Here is a 23,520-nt window from a genome sequence, read left to right as displayed (position 1 = left end):
TGCAGAACTGCCTAAGTTGACCTACTTTGTAATCACTTAACATTTCAATATGTTATGTTATTAAGATATTTGTTGAGCGCACCATCACCGATTGGTTTCTTGGCGCTAAGATTGACAGTAACATAGACGTGGATGAAGAAGGAGGATTATTGCAGTGCTTGTCTGAAGAGCCAGGTCTTCAAGGCTTTCCGGAAAGAGAGGAGATCTTGGCAGTTCCGAATCTCCAGAGGGAAGGTGTTCCATAAACAGGGGGCGAGTGTTGCAAACCTGCGGCCTCCAGCGCGCTTAAGTTTAAAAGAAGGCGTCTGGAGGAGGCCCTGATGGAGTGCGCGTAGGTTGCGGGATGGTGTGTATCTGGTGATTAATAGGTCGATGAATTTGGGGCGTTTACAGTGCAAGGACTTAAATATCATACACCCGGTTTTGAATGCACAGCGCTGGGTGACTGGAAGCCAATGCAATTTCCTGAGTAGGGGAGAAGTTGCCTGTCGCCTCGGTTGATTCAGAATTAGCCTCGCGGCATAGTTCTGTACCATCTGGAGACGTTTAGATAGGTAGTTGGGAAGACCTAGATAGATGGCATTCGCATAGTCCAGATGGGACAGAACAGTGGTAATCACGACCTGGGTGATTGCCTCAGGCGTGAGTAGACGCCGAACCTTCCGGATTTTTTTTAACTGGAAAAAGCACTTGGAGACCACCTGGCCCACTTGTGCCTTTAATGAGAGTTCACAGTCCACGATGACTTCAAGTGTTTTGGCCGACGGGGAGGGTATCGGGGCTTGACCTAAATCCGGGGGCCAGTAGTGAGGGCCCCAGTGCTTGACGCTGTCCCCAGTAAGGACCAGCTCAGTTTTTCCTGGGTTCAGTTTCAGCTGGTTTTGGTCCATCCAGGATTTTATGAACCTCATGGTTGACTGGAAATACAGGATAGAGTTTTCAGTGTTGTCGATAGTGAAAAGTAGCTGTAAGTCATCGGCATAATTGTAGACCCTCACGTGTTCGTCTCTAAGAGTCTGGATCAGAGGGAGTATGTATAAGTTGAATAGGTGGGGTGACAGGGAAGAACCCTGTGGCACTCCGCAGGTGATGGATTGCCTGGTGCCCGTTAGATCTCCGAGACGTAGTGCCTGCGTACGGTTTTCCAGGAAGGAGCTCAACCAGCCAGCCGCCGTGCCCCGTATGCCGGCCTGTCCGTCACGGTCGATCAAGATGTTGTGGTCGACCGTGTCAAACGCGGCCGAAAGGACCAGGAGCACCAAGGCCTGTGGGGAGCGTCGGTCAGCACAATCTCGCAGCGTATCTAGGACTGTGGTGACTACTGCCTCTGTGGAATGAGCCGGCCGGAAACCAGCCTGGTGGGGATCAAACTACAGTTCTGCAACATCACTTGCTGGTTTACCATTCTGAGACATGATGCTTGGATTCTTTCAGGGTTACGATCAAAAATAGAACCAAAATAAAAAATGTAGTATGCGGTGGCGTAGTGGTCTGCACTCACTAGTGATGTACACCAATCACTGTGGGTCTAGTACAAATACAAGTTCAAATCCCCACCGCTGACCAACAATGTTAGAAATGGGGGTCTCTAGTTGGCAGGGGTAGATATCACGGTCCAAATAGGGACCCTTGCTTCTAGTCAGGGTAAGGAGGAAACCCTCTGAGAACCCCTGCTCACCCTCTAGGTAGCTTGGCACGAGCAGTCAAGGCTAATCAGAAGGCAATGTGTAAAGTATTTGTACCAATACTCACAGTAACACAGTGAAAACACCACAAACTGACTCCACAACAGTTTAAGAAAAATAAAGGTATTTAATCTAAACTACACAAGACCAAAACGACAAAAATCTATATACACAGTTCAAGAATATGGTTTCAAAAGAGTTCTTACGGTTGCGATAAAATTCTTTAGGTTGCGATAAAATAATCCACAGTTACGTGAAAAGTTCACAGTTGCGTCACGTTTAGCTCATAGTACCTTTAGTTGCGACAAAGTTCCAAAAGCAGAAGCTGGTGCGGTGGAACACAAGCGATGCGTTGCTCCTGAGACCCTGGGGAGGCGTTTGCGACAGCCCCGCTGCAGCAGCGGGCATGTTGCGTCGAATCCGGTCTGTATGGGGAGGAAGGCCACTTGTATGGATTCCGGTGCGTAGGTTCCGTAGGAAGTTTGCTCTCGCAAAGGCACGATGCGACGATCTTTGGAGTTGCAACGATCTCCGGGGCGACGGTGCGCGGACCAGCGGTGATTGTCTCTTTCGCAGCTCCTCGATGCGATGGCTTCGGCGAGGACTCTCGCAGCGACGTGATGCAGTCCGCAAGCAGACGGTGCGGCGATCTCACCCAGCGACGACAGGCTCTGCGACGACACTCGCAGCGATGTTAGACTTCCCGCACCGATCGGGTGCGTCCCGCAAACGAAGGATGCGACGGCTCTGACAGCGGCAACAGGCGATGCGACGATCTCGACCTTCGTAGCAGCAGGAATTTCCTCGTACTGTCGGGGATGCGCTTCGCAGCGAGCGATGCGATAACTTTTCTGTAGCAAAGTCTCTCAAGCTACGTTTCCAGCTTCCCAACGAAGGTACAACTTCCAGAGGTACCACACATGGGCCAAGCACTCCAGGAAGGACATAACTCTCTCAGTAGAGCTCAGGGGAAGCTGGGGGTGAAGTCCTTTTGTTCCTGGGACTTCAGAACAGGGAGCCAGCTCTTCTCCGGCCCTTGGAGATTCCTTCAAGCAAGGGGACACAGCACAAAGCAAAGTCCTACACCTCTCCTTGGCAGCAAAGCAACAGCTGGGCAATCCAGCAGAGCAACAGCTGGACAATCTTCCTTCTTCAGTTTCAGCTTTCTCCTTGGCAGAGGTTCCTTCTTGATTCCAGGTTGATCTAATTTTCTGTAGTCAGGGGTCCGGTACTTATACCCCTAATAGTCTTTGTTCCCTTTGTGCAGGAGGGCTCTGAGCCCGGTCTGTACCAGTTTTGGGTGTTCCTTGAGTACTTTGTTTTCCTGGCCTCTCCCTTCCTTTCAGAGAGAGGGGCTGGGTCGTCAGCCGCCCAGCAGGAGGTGGAGCCAGCATTGTGGAGGGAAAGCACAGCCCTGGAGCACTTTGTTGACATGATTCCTTCTCTCCTTTCACAGTGCAGGGCAGAGACATCAGACGCACCACAGGGGGTGGAGCCAGCACTGTGGGGGTGGAGCCAGCACTGTGGGGGTGGAGCCAGCACTGTGGGGGTGGAGCCAGCACTGTGGGGGCGGGCACAGTCCTATTCAGGCCCAGGTGCTAACTCCTCCCACCACTCAAGTTTCAAATGTAGTCATTCAGCGTAGGGCTGACTCAGCCAGCCTCCTGGAAAATCCCCAGCCCCTGTCACTCTCAAACCAGACAGTCAATCCACAAACAAGCCAAGGCTCACAGAAAGGTCAGACAAGAGAACAGCAACTTTCTAAAAGTGCTATTCTCAAACACAGGAGTTAAAAACCACCTTTCTTAAAAGATGTGTTATTAAATTCTGAGTTCAGGGATACCAGACTTTTATGTCCTATCTTGTTCCTATGGGAAGAAATGCTGATAGCCACTGTAGCTAGCACCCCCCATGATAGCCTATGGAGCAAGATAGCCTTGCAGCTGTGAAAAACGAAAATGGCTGTAATTCACTACCAGAGCATGTCACCTGCACCAGTACATGCTCTACCTTTCACATACACTGCACCCTGCCCAGGGGAGTACCTTGGGCCTTCCATAGGGGTGACCAATGTGCACAAAAAGGGAAGGGTTAGGCCTGGTCAGTGGGGACACTGACCAGGAGGACATGGCAGTTCACAGACTGTACACAGGCACTGCGGTGGCAGGCCTGAGACGACATTTTAGGGCTACTCATGTGGGTGGCACAATCAGTGCTGCAAGCCCACTAGTAGCATTTGTCATCACTAGCCCTGGCACACCCAGTGCACTTTACTAGGGACTTAATGGTGATACAAATATGCCAATCATGTATATCCAATTATAATACAATTTCCACAGAGAGCATATGCACTTTAGCGCTGATCAGCAGTGGTAAAGTGCGAAGAGTCCTATTGCCAACAGCCACGGGTCAGGAAAAATAAGGGAGGAAGAAGCAAAAAGTTTGAGGATGACCCTGCAAGAAGGGCCAGTTCCAACAGGGACCAGTTGCCGAAAGCATCAAATGGTCTGGGGAGGCTCACAAAGGTGGCATGCCTTTGAAGCTTCCCCTTCGTGAACCCTGCCCATCCTGGGGGAGGAGGCTTGGCACCTCGTCCCAGGATGTGCATTGTTTCATGCCCTAGAGAGCAGCAGGTTCTTGACCCAGGGGTCCAGAAACATGTCTGGGGGTGGCAGCTGAAAGCAGGCACTCAGCCTGGACACTAGTGGTGGGTTAGGTTTTCAGGGGGCATCTCCGAGATGCCCTCCGTGTGCATTTTTAATTAAATCCCACATTAGTATCAGTGTGGGTTTAATGTGCTGAGAAGTTTGACACCAAACTTTTCAATGTAGCCATTATGGTGCGGTGGAGTTTGTGATGACAAGCTCTCAGCACCATATACTCTTAATGGCAGCACTGCACTTACAATGTCTAAGAATGGACTTAGACACTGTAGGTGTACAGGGCTCATGCACCTGTACCCTCACCACTGGCATAGGGCACCCAGCTAGAGAGGTGACTGATCTATGCTAGGGCAGTGAGTTGTAGGCATGGCGCACAGGGATCCGTGCCATATCGGCTCTTCACTTTGTTCTGCACCAAAGCATGCAGCCTGCAAAGGCAGTGTGTGTGTGTGTGTAACGGTACAGTGCCTCGGAAGGTTGCACAATAAGTGCTGCAGCCCTTAGAGGTCTTCCCTGGTAACAGTGCCCTGGGTACCTGTGGTACCATTTACCAGTGGCTGACCTGTGGCCAGAGATGCCAATTGGGTTAGTTCTGGGGTAAGAACACAGACCCTGGGAACCTGTTTAGCAGGGACCCAGGGCACACCAAGAAAAACTGCATCAGTAGTCTGGCAAAAAGTGTGTGGGGGGTTACTGCAAAATAGAACCACTTTTTGATAACACTTCTTTCGTGTGCTTTTTCATTGGAATGATCCGATTGATTCGAATTATAGCTCTACTGTACCCTGATGTCATCCAGACATGATTTGTATTTCTTTCCGGTCTATTTACTACCAACAGTTCATATTGTCAGAGTGTCCAGGTTTAATCAGTGTATTCATTAAAAGATACCATTTTAACATCAATTTTATTCTATTAGCTTCCAACTATCAGTCTTGCTACTTCTGGAGACTGAGATACCAATATTGAGAAGCTCTAGATAGAACGCAATCCAAACTAGAATTGGATCTACTTGCGGAAAATCCTGTCAGTCATATTACAAGAATAGCCTGTGTCCTAAGGACTCCAAGCGCGAGCAGTGGGCGAGTCATTAGCATTCATTTTGTTACATGTGGAACAAGAGAAAATCTTTAGTGTTGCAATTTTTGGGGTAGCATGTATGGGTGACTGTCATTAAATTGTGACAGGGATACCACAGTGGAAAATCCATGAATCTAAGCCTCTTCCCAATGTCCTCCCCATAAATGTATTTGTTCCTAATCCCAATGTGTGAATATCTCCAAGCAACTGCTGCAGGACTTACGGCGTTTGGCTAAGCAAGACAATGTATTGCAAGCTTCTTATTGGTTCCTTGACAATCCTGGGGAAAGGGGATCTCGCTGTACATGGCGTTGATGAATCTCTAGGTCGACTGTATGGATGATAAACAGGCAGGGGGCCAATACACACCCCTGCTTTAAACCATTATTGGTGAAGATTTTGTTGATTATGCTTCGTCATCTCCTAGTTTTATATGGACCCATATATTTTAGTAAAGATTTAGGATTGCCTCCAACAATTTTGCAGGGACTCCCCATTGTGCCACCTTTTTCCATAACATGGTCCATGGGACCTCGTTGAAGGATGCTTTGTACGATTGCTTGCTCGACCAAAAGAGTAACTGCTGATAGATTGGTTAAGGTGCTCATTCCAGAGCGTGACCGGTTTGCGTTTTAGGGACTACGTTTGTTTTGGTCACCCAGTCCTCTAATTCGGACAGCAGATTTGAGGCGTATATCTTGGCCTCCTACATCTATTAGTGATATTAACCTGTAATTGTTACAATTTGAGTGCTCCTCCGATTTGGATATTGGCTGAAATATACTGCCACGTCATGAGTCTGGGATGATGCTGGTATCCAGCGAGTTAAATGTGTTGCCCAAAACCTTAGGTCTTTTTAGAGGAAAGCATTAGGTAGGTTGTTTGGTTCTGGCATCCCCACTGAGTCTTTTATGGCATGCACAACCTGCTTTTGATCTGTAGGCGGTCAACCATAGAGTTGTTGAGACCCTGCTGAATTTTGCATCTCTAGCGAAAGAGCCGACCTGAACCACTGGGTCGTTAATCGGTGGGCGACCTTAGATTTTTTCAGAGTAGAAGGGACCCTCCTGGGCTATGCATCTCTTGGTGGAGAACTGCCCTGAGCCACTTGGTCATTATCAGTGGTGATGTGGTTTAACTAAGGAGTTGTTGTGCCCTCCCTGGCTTTGTTCTTTTCTATGAGTGGTCGGCCGTGTGTTTTCAGAGCTAGTTGGGTCCTTCGAGGCTCTTATTGGAACACTGTCCTGAGCCACTTTGTTATATGCCGTGGTAATGGAAAGTCAGATTTTATCCGTAGAAGCTATTTTTAGGAATTACGGGTCCATTCTGGCAAGTGAAAGTAAGCTGGAAAGAAACAGGTGTTCTGCTCATCCAGAAAGTCAATGAGCAATAAAGATGCCTTTAAATCTTGTTTTTATCTTGGCACATTTGCTGTCTGTTCAAGGACAGAGGTCCGATGTGAGTTTGTCTTTTCACAAAATTGCTGCTTATCCTATCATGGAAAGTGGGGTTAACCTTTCTTACTCCTACTACAGTTAGAAGTTTTTGTCAAGTGAGCTCTCACTATCAATTTAAATAGCTTGTAAATGAGTAGTATAAATGTTTTAAAATATATTGGGGGCCAACTGCTGAAGGAAATGGCTGCGCGTTAGCTCGGCTCCCACACCACTCCTCAAAAATCCAGAAAAAACATCTTATCCTGAGAATAAATCGCTGACACAGTCCAACAACTCTGGCGTCCAGTGTACCGGGAGCCGCCGAGATCAATCTGGTGTAAGCGGAGCCCTCTACTGAACCAATCCTGCAAGGCACGGAGTGTGTCACAATCAGGCCCGGTAAACCATTGTCGCAGAAACCGCGATAAGAGAAAGGCACCTCTTATCGCAGGGGACAACGAAGTTAAGAAGCAATGCACTACCTGCTTTTCGGAGTACCAGCCCCTGCGCTCACTGGGTAACCATAGCACCCTGCTGGCTCCCTACCTCTGATCTGGGCGGTTGGCGGCTGCCGTAAGAACCATTCTGCGACTACCGCAGGTTGCACCCGGGGCTCTGGTGGCCAAGAGACCGCGATAAGAGAACAGGCAAATTCCGTTGTGGGGGGACTGCGAACTTAAATAAGCACAATACTACCTGCCTTAGGAGTGCTGGCCCCTGCAGGCTTCACCGCGCCATGCAGGCTTACTGCTTCTGATCTGGGCAGATGCCGTCAGAGCCACACTCTGACTCCCGTGGGTGGCGCCTGGGACACTAGCAGTCACTGTGGTGCGATGGGGTTACAATTACAACTCCGGTGATGACCGGAGTGCGAAAACTGCAGCGGGGGCCAACCATCGTGCAGCACACAACCAATGCCTTCCCCCTCTGGGATTGAGGGTAGGACAAACTGGGCTCCCTTTCCACAGAGGCCAGCTGGTGAATCCCGACATGCCAGACAGGACCTTGGACCTCGAGCAGGTGGCAGATAGTAGCCAGCACGGCCTGAATTTCGCTTGTGGCACCATGACACTTGCCGCGGTGCAAGCAAAATTGGATAAATATGCATGACAGAAGGGCCAAGAAGACGCACAGGCAATCTCAAAATCAACAGGGGACCAACAAGGACCCACGCAGCAAGACATCTTGGTTGTCATATGACCGTGCATACATCCCCAGAAAACAGGATCGATACCGTAGCATCAGAGGTCTCACTGATCAGGACCAACATGCGGAACATGAATGAACATATTAAGGAGGTAGATTCCACAACTAAGGCCTTAACAACGGACACCACCCTCCTCAAAAGCCAAGTCGCAGATCTCCTAACTGGCCGGGACATACTGAAACGCCGACTATGAAGATATGATGCGGCGCAACAACATCTGCATACTGGGGGTGCCGGAACGGGCAGAGGGGCAGGCAGTAGATCTATTTGTGGAGGAACTGGTGACACAACATCTCCAACCCAAGGGCCTGTCTAACTACTTCTCAATCGAAAGGGCACATAGGGTACCAGGCGGAAGATCAAAACCTGGCGCGCCTCCAAGACCCATCCGCACAAGTGTTTCTTTTCCAGGACATGGACATAATACTCCGCACAGTGCGAGTGCCCCCCTCCCCCAGATTAGCTTTGAAAACAACAAAATAAAAAATAAATTCCGGACTTTACACTGAAAGTGCAACGGCAGCGCCACAGCTTCGTGGAAGTAAAACGTGCCCTGCGTGATCAAGAAATTAAAGTATGCTATGTTGTTTCCAGCTAAATTACGTGTAGAGTCTGAAGGAAAGACATGGGTTTTTACTAGTCCAGAGGAAGCATGAGACTGGCTTAATGGATGGCGCACTGTCGGAAAGCGAAACCGCAAAGAGAACCATGGCAGTGGAAACAGACAGGACAGGCTGCCAAGTGGGATCCCCGACAAGACACCACAACGGCGAGAGGCTTGTCGAAGTTGAACCAGGCAGATTGAATAATATGTGACATTGGTTTATCCAGATGCGTCAGACTCCCATTGCCTGTGCCATGAACCAGTTTAGCCTGGTGTTGATCTACATCATACCCTGACTCTCGCTGGACACTTCAAAGGTATAATTGCAGCCTGACATGGAGTACAGATATTTACTTGTTTTAACTACTATGATGTTGCATTTAGTCTTAATAGCGTGAGACTTAGGGAGTGGGGTTGGATCACGTTCCCCAATATTTCAAGTCAAGAGTGGGCGATAGGCACTCTGCATGTATGGGGTGGCAGGAGGTTCATAGCCCGCAATGCAGGGAGTGGGGAGGGGATGGGATATTTTGATGGGGGGGGGGTCTGATCGACAAGTTGATGTCGTTTTGTTGTTATAGCGGTGAGGGATGTGACGTCATTTACACAATTACGATCAAAGCTTCTGTCAGTTTTGCACCAGCGATTGACATATGCACACACGTCCTGGGCTACAGGTGACCCAAATCACCCGAACGAACTGTGTCTGACCATAATATGAACAGAACGCTCCATGGCATCACTTGGAATGTCAATGGGCTAGGGGACATTAAAAAGAAACGTTGTGCTCCAATACCTCAAGAGGCAAGCCCCGATATTGCCCTACTGCAAGAGACACATTTAATAGATAGCAAATGTAAGGGTTTAGTTGGATGGGGATACAGACTGGCTGTCCATGCAGGCTGCACTTCTGGTTCGAGAGGGACAGGTATCCTTATTTGTAAATAATGCCCATACATAATAAACAACAAATGGGTCGACACCCAGGGTAGATTTGCTGCAGTGGCTGGGACATGGGAAGGGATGCCACTTAATGTACTGTTGATTTATGTCCCACCTGGAATAAAAAAAAACTACATTAGCGGACCTGTGTATGTTCTAGCTTAACCTCCCTGTGGGCATCCAGGTAATGGGAGGTGATTTTAACCTTACGGTTGATGGTCAAGTTAACCGACGACCGCCAAGACGTGAGCCACACAACACCTCACAAATGATGGATTTCCTCTCGGTCTTCGGCCTAGCTGATCTCTAGTGACATTTTAATCTCCTTATGCGCCACTTTACATTCCACTCAGGTGCCCATGGTAGTCAGTCTAGAATAGACCATCTACTCATACGTTGGCAATCTTTCAAATTTTACTGACGCTAGGTGCTTGGCACGTGGTATTTCTGATCATTCTCCTGTCCTTACCCAGATAACACTGCCACATGCGAATAGACGCACTAACCGGACAAAAACTCCATTGTGTTTAAAGATTCCTCGCGTCAAGACTGAAATTTTAAAAGGGGTGGATCACTACTTCACTGAAAACACAAACAATGTAGATTCATAACCGATCCTGTGGGGGGCTTTTGGAACAGTTATTAAAGGCCAAGCACTCTCATTAATGACAGGGCACAAGAAAGAGCTGAGGGCGCAGTTGGAGGCCCTACAACTTGAAATTTGGGGGCGAATACAGATGATGAACTAGCCATACACACCCTTAGTATGAAAAGACATGACTACCATCAGATCGCAATGGAGGCCGCTAGATCAAAACAGAAAGCCACTTTGCACAAAGTCTATGAAATGGGCGACAAAACGGGGAAATTGCTTGCGTGGCTGGAGAGGTGGCGTGACGAGGAGGTGGGTCCAAACAACCCAGAAGAACAGCCGGCGTGCCCCGGGGGCGCCTCGGCTCCACAACTTGTGCGGGGGCAAGGTCGTGCCGGAGTTAAACCACAACTAGCGTCGCTCAAGCCATGATAACCTTTTTCAGCCGGGTAGGATTCCCAAAAGAGCTTCTCACCGATCAGGGAACACCCTTTATGTCGAAGCTTATGGCCCAGATCTGCTCCCTAATAGGGGTTCAACAAATTCGCACCTCAGTATACCACCCACAGACAGACACTGGTAGAACGCTACAACCAAACCATAAAGACAATACTTAAAAAGACTGTATCAGAAACTGGCAGGGATTGGGATAGACAGCTGCCCCTAACTTTATTTGCAATCCGGACCCACACCCAGTCGTCCACAGGCTATAGCCCCTTTGAGTTGGTGTTTGGTAGAAAACCCCGGACCCTGGTTGACATGGCCGCCGAAAGGTGGGAGGAGGATGAAGGCAAAACACTGCTTGATTATGCATCCCAATTAAAAGACAGGTTGTCAACCCTTTGGGATAGTGTCAGGAGGAACCTAGACGCAGCCCAACAAAAACAAAAAAAAACACGTATGACCGACAAGCCTCCCTTTGGCGCTACTCGGTTGGGGATAAGGTCCTGATCCTTCTCCCTTCCTACGACAATAAATTGCTAGCCCACTGGCAGGGACCTTACGTTATTCTCACACAGGTTACTCCAGTCACCTATAGGGTCGCTGTACCCCATACTGGCAAAATAGGACAGATATATCACGTAAACCTGTTAAAACGATGGACGGATGAACCGAATGCAGTAGGAGACCCTCCCGCAAACTTGTACATCACTGATAGCAAACCCCTGGACATCCCGTTTCCCCAGTTAGACACAGGACCCGGGATTGTAAATATACCCAGAGGCTCCCACTTAACCCCAGACCAGAATACCACCCTGTGTAGTCTCCTCTGTGATTACCAGGAGGTCTTCTCTGCAACGCCAGGAAAAACCCATCTGGTACAACATGATATAGCAACAGATGGGGCCCAGCCGATTAGACAAAGACCCTACAGAATTCCGGAGGCTAGGCGACAATTAGTAGAAAAAGAAGTAACAGACATGCTTAGGATGGACATCATAGAACCCTCCTCTAGCCCATGGTGTTCCCCCATCGTCCTTGTACCAAAACCCAAAGGTACCATCCGTTTTTGTGTAGATTTCAGACGACTAAATAAAGTGTCCCGCTTTGACTCCTATCCCATGCCCCGAGTAGACGAAATGTTAGACAGGTTAGGGAACGCCAGGTATATGACAACATTGGACCTGACAAAAGGGTATTGGCAAATAGCCCTTACCCCTAGGGCACAAGAAAAAAAAAGCTTTTGCCACCCCCTCAGGGCTATATCAATTCAGAGTCCTTCACTTTGGTTTGCATAGAGCCCCGGCCACCTTTCAGAGACTCATGGACATAATCTCAAGATCACACCACACATATGCAGCCGCCTATTTAGATGATATAGTCATCTACAGTGCTACTTGGGAGGAACATCTCAGACACCTCAGGGAGTTTTTTTCCTGTCTGCGTGCATCAGGCCTGACCGCCAACCCCGAAAAATGTATGGTAGCAACTGACAATATCCAGTATCTGGGCTATCACATCCAAGGGGGACAGATCCGACCCCAGATAGACAAAGTGGAAGCAATCTCAGCACTGGAAAAACCCACCACAAAAAGGAGTATCCAAGCTTTTTTAGGACTGGTGGGTTAATACAGACGGTTCATTCCCCGGTTTTCAGAGGAGACCGCTCCCCTCACCAACATGTTGAAGAAAACACGCCCCAACACAATCGGACCCTGGTCCCCGGAACAAACCCAGAGTTTTTAACGGCTCAAGGTCAGTTTATGTAACAATCCAGTACTAAAATGCCCTGACTTTTTCTCCCCTTTCACATTACAAATGGACGCCTCTGACAAAGGCCTAGGAGCAGTCCAGTCCCATACAACGACGACTGGCGAGCTACATCCAATTGTATATCTCAGTCGTAAACTACTGCCTAGGGAGACACGGTACTCCACGATAGAAAAAAAAATGTTTGGCCATTCGCTGGGCAGTCCAGGCCCTACAATATTACCTGCTAGGCCATCCCTTTTCGCTATTGACACACCATGCTCCCCTGGTATGGCTGGCTAGGCATAAGGACTCCAATGCTTGTGTTCTTCGTTGGTTCTTAGCCCTGCAACCCTTTACGTTTCAGGTGACTCACGGCCCAGGGACGATGCAGGCGAATGTGGACTACCTCTCCCGCAGCCCGGTCTCTACATGGCCCGATCGGCCATGCCTGGTGGGGAGGAACTGTGACTAGTAGGTGGGTCCAAACAACCCGGAAGAACAGCCGGCGTGCAGCGGGGCCGCCTCACCTCCACAACCTGTGCTGACTCTACTCCCTTCTGGAGGGCCGGGTCGTGCTGGAGTTAAAAAGCCGGAAACACCAACAGTTGGTGTGGAACACCGGGGAGGAGAAGACGGAGAAGGGGAACCACCAAGAGAAGAAGACGAAGAGCCAGCGGAGGAGAAAGACCGGGATAACACAGAACGGGAAAACACGAGGCCAGCAGTCGGGAGACGCCACCGCAAAGAGGGAGAAACCCTCGGAGAAGACGGGACGTGTTTCGAGAAAGGCGATACGGACGGTGCAGCCAGGACCCTGTCAGCGGGTCCCGGCCTCAGGCAAGTGATCGGGATGCTGGGCGCACAATGGTGGGGTGGTGGTGTGCTCAAGCCAGCTTCTCTGGGTTGTAGAGAACGCACCCAAACCCCCCCCTCTCTTTCTAACCTGGCCAAACTTTGTAAACTGAGGAAAGGAGGGACCCAGACGGGAGGGGGATTCCGTTTAGGAACAGGACAGAACTACCGACGGGTATACTCCCTGAATAAAAGGACCCGAGGATAGTGAAAGAAAGCCTGATTCCTTTATTTTTTAGTCCTTTGCCCCTGAAATCCCAAACCCTGTTGTTATCTTTACCCTGCTATTGTTTTGTCACCGACATAGGGAAACGTAGGTGAAACGCTAACCGTCTTGTATTTTTCTTGTACCGAGGACACGCCCGGCAGACCAGCCCGAAGGAAGGAAGCACGGCCGAGGCGACAGTGGAGGAAAGCCGAAACCCGGAGGGAGCAAAAGAAGGGCAGAGCCCAGGCGTACAGGAATCAGTACCCGTTTTCCTTGTGAAACTTAATAAAACAGTCTTGGTTGGATATCCGTGCCTCATCGAGTCATTTGGGGTCGTGACAGGCGGGAAGCTGTACAGAGATGGGTTTCTCTCATTGAGGGGTAAACAGAGAGCTGTTGAGCGATCAACAACTAATTGCTGAAGCTTTCGTATCTCATTTCGCCTCAATATATTCCTCCACCACTACTCTTACTAATTCCAGAGACCTCCTGGCCATTTCTCTCACTACTCTTACCCCGGAGGATTGTGACTCCTTGGAGTGTGATCCCACAGAGGAGGAATTAGCGCTTGCCATACTAGGGATGAAATCGGGGAAAGCCATGGGGCCCAAAGGGCTCCCAATAGAGGTGTTCAAACTTGTGACCGCCAAGATAACATCTTCTCTCCTAGCCATGTACCTAGAAAGTTCCCAGAAGGGGACCCTGCCTACTGACTTGATGCTGGCCTCGGTGGTGGTTATACATAAGCCAGGTAAACCAACTACGAAGTGCGACTCCTATCGCCCAATCTCACGGTCAACCGATGAAGTTAAAATCCTTGCTAAGGTGTTGGCCAACCGGTTAATCCCGGTTACCTGAAAGCATGTACACCTGGATCAATCAGGCTTAATGCCTGGCCGGAATACTGCTCTCAACCTTAGGAGACTTCATGGGGTAATGGGGAGGATTAACACTATCCAAGAAGATGCTGCCCTGCTGTCATTGGATGCAAAAATGGCATTCGATGCAATCAAATGAATTGCCTCATCTATTTGCTCTCCTCAAGCGCATGGGTTTCAGCCCTACATTCATAAAGTGAGTAAAACTGCTCTACACAGTACCAACTGCCCAAATAGTCGAAAATCAACATATCTCCTGGCGATTCCGACAAGAGGAGGAACCAGGCAGGGCTGCCCCTTGTGATATCGGAACCACTAGCGACTTGAGTTTGGGGCAACCCCATGATTAGGGAGCTGAAATGGACCGAACATCACGAAGACCGTATCTCCCTCTATGCTGACGATGTTTTATTGTATGCTGCGGCCCCATCAACCTCTATCCATAGGATCCTTCATATTTTTGGAATTTTTAGCATACATTCAGGGTATACTATTAATTGGACAAAATCCATACTATATATGCTTCAGGCCCCTTTACCACAGATGCCCAAAGATATATCTGTTAAGGTTGCAACTGAAAGATTTAAATATCTAGATATATATATATATTCAGTCAACCAGTCCTGAACCACAGCACATAGGATACCGCTTTCCCAGGTACAGACCACAATGCACGAGAAAAGTTGAAAGTACAAAGTGCTTTATTCCTCCATAGTCTCCAGCATATATATATATATATAACAATGTCAAATCCACACTCGATTCCTTGTATCCCAAGGCCAGTATGAAAAGCACTAACTCTAATTGCATCAAAAAATTTATTAGGCGAAAGGCAACAAAGAAATAACTTGACGTGTTTCGGGAAACCTCCCTTGCTCAGGAATCAAGTGTGGATTTGACATCGATTTAAGGACTCGCCGCCCAGCACGAACCACTGTCGTAAAGTGGAGGAGTCATGGCGCCGTTCAGCGTCTGCAGAACCTGGTGATATATATATATATATATCCTTGCAACCCTTCCAATTTTACGACATCAATCTTAAGGCCCCCTGACCAGACTCCATAATGACGTGCTCCATTGGTAATCCCTGACCCTTGTGGGCAGGGCAGCACTATTTAAAATGTTGGCGCTACCTCGATTTTGCTGTGATGCAGACTACCCCCTACAAAGTCCCAGATACATACTTTAAAAACAAAGAGAGCGAAGTAAGAACTCTTTTGTGGGACAGGAAAAACCCACGTATCGCGACACATAAACTGAAGAGGGTGGTACGATGGAGGAATCGCATTGCCCGACCTCAAACAATATTATTTAACCTCCCATCTTTTAGTTATTAATCAATCTGAGCTGGTGTATCAAACGGACAAATGGTTAATTAATCTGGGTGGCTGTCGAAGGGCACTTTATTCTAACCCCAGACGCCAACGCCACACAGGTCCCACAGCCCAAACAGTCGCAATCTGGCACCGAGCCACAAAAACACTGGGGTGGCACGAGAAAATAACACCGACTACTCCTTTTTTGAGTGAGTTGGGATTTATAAAGCGCGTAGCTACCCTCGGGCATCCCAGCGCTGACAAGACCTTGTATCCAGGGGAGAAGAGAGGGAGTGTTGTTTTCTGAGTTTTTTTTACGGGAGACTGAGCAACTTGGCACGCTGAGTAAATGCCCGGGTTTCAATAAATGGGACGTGATTGGCATCTCTTCAGTTGGTGACCTTCGGAAACGAAACAAGATAGTCCCATTTAGCGACCAAAAAGTAGAACATCAACTAGATGGGTCGGAGACGTTCCGATATTTGCAAATACACAACGCCATAACTGGGAGGGAGACCTCGATGAGGACGCATGGAGGTAAGCTTGCATGGTGCCCTGGGAATTGGCGATCTCCTTCCGTATGATTCAAATAAATTACATCCAAGCGACGTAGCTCTACCCCCGCCGCTTGCATAGAATGTCATCCAGGGGTCAGGTTGCTTGCATGCAATGTGCACTTTTGGCATCAGATTTCTTTCATGTAGCATGGGGCTGCCCCCTTCTGGGACGGGGTGGGTCAGGAGCTCTCGGCTGTTCTTGGTAGTGGGCCCCATGTACCGTGCTGGTGGAGGAACTAGGGGGCCCATGGGCTGAACAAACTTTCCTGGGGAGGCCTGTTTGGTGGCCAAGAGCGATGTAGCTTGCACATGAAGGAAATGGACACCCCCTATGATCCTGTGTTGGTGTCAGGGTGTAGACTGGTGCGCGCAACAGGAAAAGCCTATTAATGTTGCATGTGGGTGTTCCCATAAGCATGAACAAACGTGGGGGAAGTGGTGCTTTCCATGAACTGTCAATGTAATGCAGTTGCATGTCTCCGCCGCGATGTTACTATTTCTTGATGTATCACTCTATGCACAGTTTGTATGTGCTAATGTATGTCTTTGTTCCACATTTGTAATAAAGTTGGTTATTAAAATATAAAACGATCCAAATCAAATTTATGGTGCGAATATTATGTGGCCCTCACCTGCCAAATGATGAGGGGGAAGCACCATGCCCCTCCAGCTTGCTTCATGGGCTAGATAACTTGTCCCCTTAATTAAATAATATTGGTTCTGGTCAAGTAATGCCACGGTGTCTCGGGTGGCTTGCCGCACGCCACAAATCCCCTCACTGGGTAAACAAACTCAAAGGAGTGCCACCATCAGTCCTGTTGTCTTCTGTGCTGAGGCACCGTAACAGGCATGAGGAATGAGGAAAACATAGTAGACCTTAAAAGAGTCCATATTTCTAATGTTAAGCCTCCGTTTTTCACTTCACGGACAGCCACAGAGGTGTGACTAGAAAAATAAAAATACTGCTATTTTCAAAAAAAAAAAAAAATCTGATTCTCACTATACCAGAACAATCAATAACTACAGGTGATGTAGTAATGTATGTGTTCATAGAGCTGATATACATTTTGCTACTGAGTTACCAATTATCAAAAGAAGAATTAACATACAGTCTCAAATAAATTGATGAACAACAAAAAAAGGAAACTACTTACATTGGCGTATGCAATATAAGACACAGTCTTGTGCCAAAAATCAACAACTCTACAGTTTGAAGACATTCAAAAAATGACAAAGAGGAAAATTGAGTCAATATTTTACAAGGATCCTGAAAGCGTAGCAACCGCTCGCATATTAACAGCAAAGTATTTCTGGACTGAAAAAAGCAAGCAAATAAAGTTTTAAAAATGTGTATTCTGCAGCAGCAATCAATGGTCAGAGTCAATTATTCTGTACACCACTGTACTTGGAGAGCAGATAAGATAATAACAAAGTGTAGATGGTGTCAAATTACTCCGAAGGAGGTCAACCGTTTACGTCTGTGAAAGTAAATTCTATCAGAAGAATATTTTAAGACTATTCATTCACCTTTTTAAGAAACACGAAAGTATTCTGATGCAAGACACATGAAGTATACTCACGAATTAGTGTGCAGATATTCAAAGGTCAGTTGGGCACGATTTAAACTGCTGTAGTTTGCAAACGCCATGATGTCTTCTCCTGCTTTCTCTCTTTCAGATTCCTAAAACCTAGCAACAAGAATAGCTGAATACAGTTTCCTGGATCCAACACTCAATTTACGTCCAATAGTTTACTTGCCCAATTATATGAAACTTAAAACAATTTATTAAAAAAAGCCAAAATATTAAATATTCTATGGATATGTTATATTGACAAATTATGTTAGATTTTCACTGGCTGTCAAGTGAGTGTCCTTTATGTAATCTTTCCGCCAAAACCTTTGTTGCACAAGTCCAATTATTTTCTATTGCTTCTGGGTAATCTCTAGATTCTGCCTCAAATAACTGATGAGGTTCCTGCAGGACCACAAAGAAGCTGGCCTATGGATGGCAAGCCAGAAAAAGTATGTTGCTGCTTCTGTTTCCTAATTTTGTAGAATGATCATCCAAATGCTGGGCACCAAATGGGCCAGGTACTACCTGGATGAAAACAAAAAAATAAAATTACTGACTGGCTCAAATAAAAAGTGCGTAACTATCAACAGCTGACCTGATTCACCCTTACTGTAATTTAAGTCAATTGTTTCATTAACAAAGGTCTTCTTCGTGCCACACTAGAGTCTACATGCTCCAAACCCAAGTCTGGAGAATTTCACTCTTGCAAACTGCTTTGTATAGTTCATTAACTTGTGCTGTGCTTTACTATCAAGGCCAGGCGGTTCGAATTAACCTCTGGGGCCTGAAAGCGCCTGGAAATCCTATTGGGTAATTAGCCGTGCTTTGAAAAAATCCATATTGATTGACTGTGTCATATCTACATCTCCTAACATAACCATGTCTCTCAACTGGACATTATAATATTGTTTGATATTATCAAAGCCCTTAGAAAATCCCTCTAGCAAGCACTGGGACAATACTAGTTCTTGGAACAAATATTAGGAACCCATAGCTGCCTGAATATCTCTGATCACTAACAGCCATCTGATCCTTCTTGGCCCAAACAGCCACCTTCCCAAAAACATCTGAAGCTTTTTGCGTTCAACAGTAACTGGTACCTACCACTTTGTCCTTGTCTGTACCAATTGCAAAGGCAACTGGCCCTTACTTAGAGCTTACTCTTAATAGGGCCCTTCTGGAAATCAAACTCCCACCAACAAGCAAGTCTCTAGATCCTTGGTAGCACCCAACTATATACTCAATCCAAAGCAACTGTCACTTCTGGTCCTAAACTACCTATACCATCTCAATAATACAGAGTGCACATGGTTGCATTGAACTGCTACCGATATACATGGCACAGGTTACAATAAGGTATAACATGTACCAATAAGCATGTTCAGTTACTATCCTCTGTCAATGTAACTATAAAAACGTATCATTAACAATACATCACGACTTTTGATACCCACGTACAGCTCTTTTGATCAGGGAACAAATGCATCCATCTATATTTCTCCTGACATCTATTTGCTATAATATGAAAACAAACAATCCTCCTACTGACCCATTTGCTATTTCTAAGAGCCGTATAACCATACTTACTAACTCAGCACATCTGTCACTAGTTGAATGTTCTCAAAATAAATGTTATTCTCATTTTCATAAGTTATTGGTCCTTGAGCATTGCCTTTAAAAAAAAACAGCAATTTATTTTTCGAGGTTCGCCTACCTTTGAACACTGACATACCCTTGATAAATACTGTCCTCACTGACCTTTGCTCTCTATGCCAGGTGGCCACTGCCACCTTTCGCTCGCTCTTCCCGCACGCACTGCTCCTTTAGTTCCTCCTCTTCCGGTACAAGCTGGGTCCGCAGTGCGGTCTCTTCCGGTCGCCGCGAGCCTCCGCCCTCCCCGGAGACACGTGTTTCGACCTACGTTCGATTCCCCCGGATACACGACTAGCACCTTCCTCGTGACATCTTTGCACGCTCGCTGCTGCTACGGCAGCCCTTTGTTATATAAACTCTTTTGGCTCGAGCTCTTGTCCTACCTTGGCTTGTTGCAGGTAGTTGATTCTGCACAATGCAGTCCCCTCTGCGTTCTGCAAAGGCACGCCCACAATCCAATAGACTAGCCTCTATAGAGGCGACGCACAATTAAAAGGCGGGACCTCGACGGACAAAATGGTAGGTGCTGGCGAGTATCCTCAGCTTAGTGGCCGACTTTTAGCACGTGATCCAGCGCCATTTAAAGCCAGCGGACGGCGTAATTTCCTTTCGTGGGATGGCGTCTGGATCAAGGGGGGGTTGGCTGGACTTGCGCACCCCGCTTGCTGCTTCCAAGATGGTGGTGTCCAGAGGAGGAGCGGATGAGGTGCTGCGGCTGTTGTTCATCTGAGGTTTTGAACCGATGGAAAAGACGTGACTTGAAGGGAAGAGGCTTGCATTCTCTTGGGAAGGAGGTGCGGGTTCCGCGCGTTTTTTGTAAGGGCGCGTCTCTGTTCCTTCAGAGGGGATTGGGGATGGGCGATGATAGCTCGGCCTCGCCTCCTAACGTAGGAGGGGCTGGGAGTCCTATTTTCCCTCGAGTTTTGTAAGGAGTTGGCTCTCTGGGCTTTTGTGTGTTTTTTCCCTTTCTTTTGGGGGATGGGCCTAGGTGGGTTCTGCGCTCTTTTGCTCAGCGTGTAGAGGGACTGTTCTCTAGTTAATTTAGAATATAATTATTTAATGTTCGGGGGGAGGAGGGTGTTAGGGTTTAATAAATAGATTAGATATTTTTAAATGGAACAAATAAAATATTTAACTACTGTGTCGAAGCAAGCACGGTGGGGAATGGTAGGGTGGCATGCGTTGTTTTTTCGTATCACTGTGGCTGCTTTGTGGTCGTAAACAAGAACCCACCTCCCCCTTATTGTAACCATTTCTGTGTTAAAAAAAAAATTGTTAATGTTGGCGGGGCTGGGTCAGTCCTGAACCTCCCGAATAAACTAAAACATTTCACGCATGTGTGTTTTTATTTACGCAGATCTCACTCGGATTGAGGTGCTTGCAGAATTCACATCCGAGCTTCTGTTGGGAAGGAGAGTGAGAAGTTGCTGAAGACTGCAGAGGCGGCCATCTCGCGCACTGGATTTTTTTACGGTGCTGTATTTTTACGTGCCTCAGTCATGGGACCCTCGGCGCTAACGCACAGGACGTACCTACTTATTAAATACATGTAAAGGAGGTGGCACAGGGACTATCGGTACACATGACTGTTTTACGTGCTGTTTGGCATCGACAGTATACTGACTGTTGACAGTTTCATTAAGGTCTTCAAATACTTTAAAAGAAACGTTGTATACGTATGTTTTTAACAGTTTTATATAGCGGTATTTCGGCACAAGGGCATTAAGGCATGCGCGCCACATTATATTACAAGGTCAGATTATGTTGTTTGTGTTTTTATATTTTGTAGGCACGGGGATTAACTGATTTGCCTGAAATCGACGGATGTTGAGCCTACGCCGGTACTCGAACATGGTTCCTTCGTTCCAAAGTCGGCATTTCTAGCCGTTAGCCCACACCTCCTGTTTAACAAATTCACCAGTTGGCCCTTTCAAGTCTTAGCTAGGCTATTTTTTTATTTTGTTTAATAACCTGTCGGTATATGCTTTTGTATAGTTGGTATCCACATAAAGAATTGTAGGACAAATCATTTCTAAATTAACCTCATTTGCAGTGCAGTTTCTTGTCACGTAGGGTTGCTAATCACTGTTTAACTGGTGGACATTGATAAAGTCACTTTGATCTCGTGTGTACGTTTCACACTTAGCATTCATTTTCTGGTTTGCTTTTGGTGACTAACCACACAGTTCTAACTTTTAAGGCCTGTTTGTTTCAAACAATACGGCCACTTAGAGGGGATATGCAACCAAGTGGGTTAATTGAGCCTTTTCCACTAGAGGCATCATCCTGTAGTTCATTGTCGGATGCATTCAATTTGAAGATGCCTTTGTGAAGCTTGAGGTCCCTAGCGATGAAGGGACTTGATCAGTAGGTTACTTTGTGTTAAATTTAACATGGATATTTTATGTAACATGTTTCGTCTGCAATCGGTAAGGCTAGCTCTTTTTCTGGTCAGTTGGACAGTCGAGCTGCATCTAAATTTAATCGCGGTCAAAATTATACTAGTACTCTCAGTTCTATGCGAAGGACTATCAGACTGGTTACCTTTCACTTGCTGACTAGTGGCAGAGTGGAAAGTGTACTGAGACGCAGCCTACAAAAGGTAAAACTCAAGAATCTGGATTGCTCATCTGTTGCTTCTGAAGTCTTTACTTGCTCCACCATGCCAACTGTTAGAAACAAAAGGGGGTTATGTACCTGTACTCTGTTAAGCTGTTATGTGGTCCTGGAATTGTGCTTCAAATGGAGATCCTTTTGTCATTTTTGCCTGTTCAGGTATTCCATGATCACTACCAGTTCTTGATATTTGACCAACTATTCCTGTGGGATATTTGGAAGACACCTGCTTGAGGGTTATGAAGTGCCTGCCATCTGGGACCCTGCAAATGTCTGCACCTGCATTGGACCTGAGATGCAGACTCTTTTGTAACTATTGACACTGGAGTTTGCCAAGGGGCATGGAGGTCTCTGCAAAGGGTGAAATAGCATTGCAGTGACTTGGTGTGCAGGGTTCAGTTTGGAGTGTGCAGGGTTCCTGGTGACAGTGTCTCCCTGTTCAGTGCCCTTCTACCACTCCAGTCTAGTATTCCTTCTCCTGTTGTTCTCCAGTGTCTTGCTGTTCAGCCGATTCCAAATGATTCTTACACATTGCACATGGGCAGCCATAGTTTGTTTCCAAATAATTGAATTACTGATTTGTTTTACTTGTCAGACTCTATGAAGTATGTTTTGTTCTGACTGCAGTCTTGTTTGGTGGTTATAATTGCAAGTGCCACAGGAAAGTCTACAAGATGGCAAGAGGGATTACAGTCCTACGTGAAAATTTCTGAAGGATTAGGTTTCCACCCAAAGAGTGTTGCACACTCAGGTGAGACAGTGCCAGAACACCAGTTTTCAGGCAACTTATTTTGTAGGCTCTGCATGAAGCATTTTGAGAACCATATGGGGCATTGTTAATATCTTTTGAGTTTTACCAAGATGCCTGCAGATGAAACTTAGGGTAAGCCAGTAAGTAAGGCTATTCTCGTGACAATTAGGAATTGAATTATCAATTTGAAGTCCTTAATCCACAAAGGAGTTGAATTGAGTATAGTCCCGCTCTGAATAAAGCACTTGAATGGGTACACACCTTCACTTTCATTACATTTAAGAAACACATTGATTTAGAGGAGATTCAATGCCAAGACAACATTGTAGAAGCAACAAAAAGACTGTTTTTTGGGGTCTTCATAAGAATCTGTAAAGGCTTCTAAACCAGAATGTGATGAAATCCGAGAGGAACAGAATGTGACTCTTGTAGCATCATTGGTAGATCACAGTGGCCTCAAGATAGATTTTGAGCAGGCTAATAAAAATTCTTGATCGCATTTCTGCTTACATTTGAAGGGTCGATTATTGTAGAGGAGGTTTGAGTTTGAACGGGAATCCATGTTTGCGGATTGGAATCCTTGAAAGTAGTAGTAATTTCTGGAAGTAAATGGTGCTAGTCCTTGATGAAATGGTGATACTGAAGGCCACAACCATGGGTAGAGTCAACCATATTTAAACCTGGAATAAAATCTAGGTCCTTGAAACTAGTTT

General features: G+C 46.8%; 1 protein-coding gene and 1 long non-coding RNA gene across 7 annotated transcripts in view; one reads left to right on the top strand and one right to left on the bottom strand.

Annotated features, from left to right (window-relative positions):
- MORC2 (MORC family CW-type zinc finger 2) overlaps positions 1 to 20,277 on the bottom strand; it is a 597,165-nt gene extending 576,888 nt beyond the window's left edge. For 2 of the 6 annotated variants that reach the window (XM_078667272.1, XM_078667275.1), the window contains exons 1-2: positions 19,546 to 19,683; positions 17,794 to 18,312 (exon numbers count right to left, since the gene is read on the bottom strand). In XM_078667272.1, coding sequence (XP_078523398.1) covers positions 17,794 to 17,861 — 68 coding nt within the window. In that variant the 5' untranslated portion in view covers positions 17,862 to 18,312; positions 19,546 to 19,683. Of the gene's footprint in view, positions 1 to 17,793; positions 18,313 to 19,374; positions 19,455 to 19,545 lie in introns of those variants that run through there. The other 4 variants (XM_078667274.1, XM_078667271.1, XM_078667273.1 and 1 more) reach the window with 4 other exon arrangements.
- On the top strand, positions 20,116 to 23,306 carry LOC144792320 (uncharacterized). The gene is made up of 2 exons (XR_013602536.1): positions 20,116 to 20,234; positions 20,798 to 23,306. It is a non-coding gene; the product is annotated as an uncharacterized LOC144792320 (long non-coding RNA).
- The last annotated feature ends 214 nt before the right edge of the window (positions 23,307 to 23,520 follow it).

Source organism: Lissotriton helveticus, chromosome 11 (assembly GCF_964261635.1).
Source record: "Lissotriton helveticus chromosome 11, aLisHel1.1, whole genome shotgun sequence".
Lineage (NCBI taxonomy): Eukaryota > Metazoa > Chordata > Amphibia > Caudata > Salamandridae > Lissotriton > Lissotriton helveticus.
Note: the sequence above shows the minus strand (reverse complement) of the source record. Positions and strands in the feature narration are given on the sequence as shown.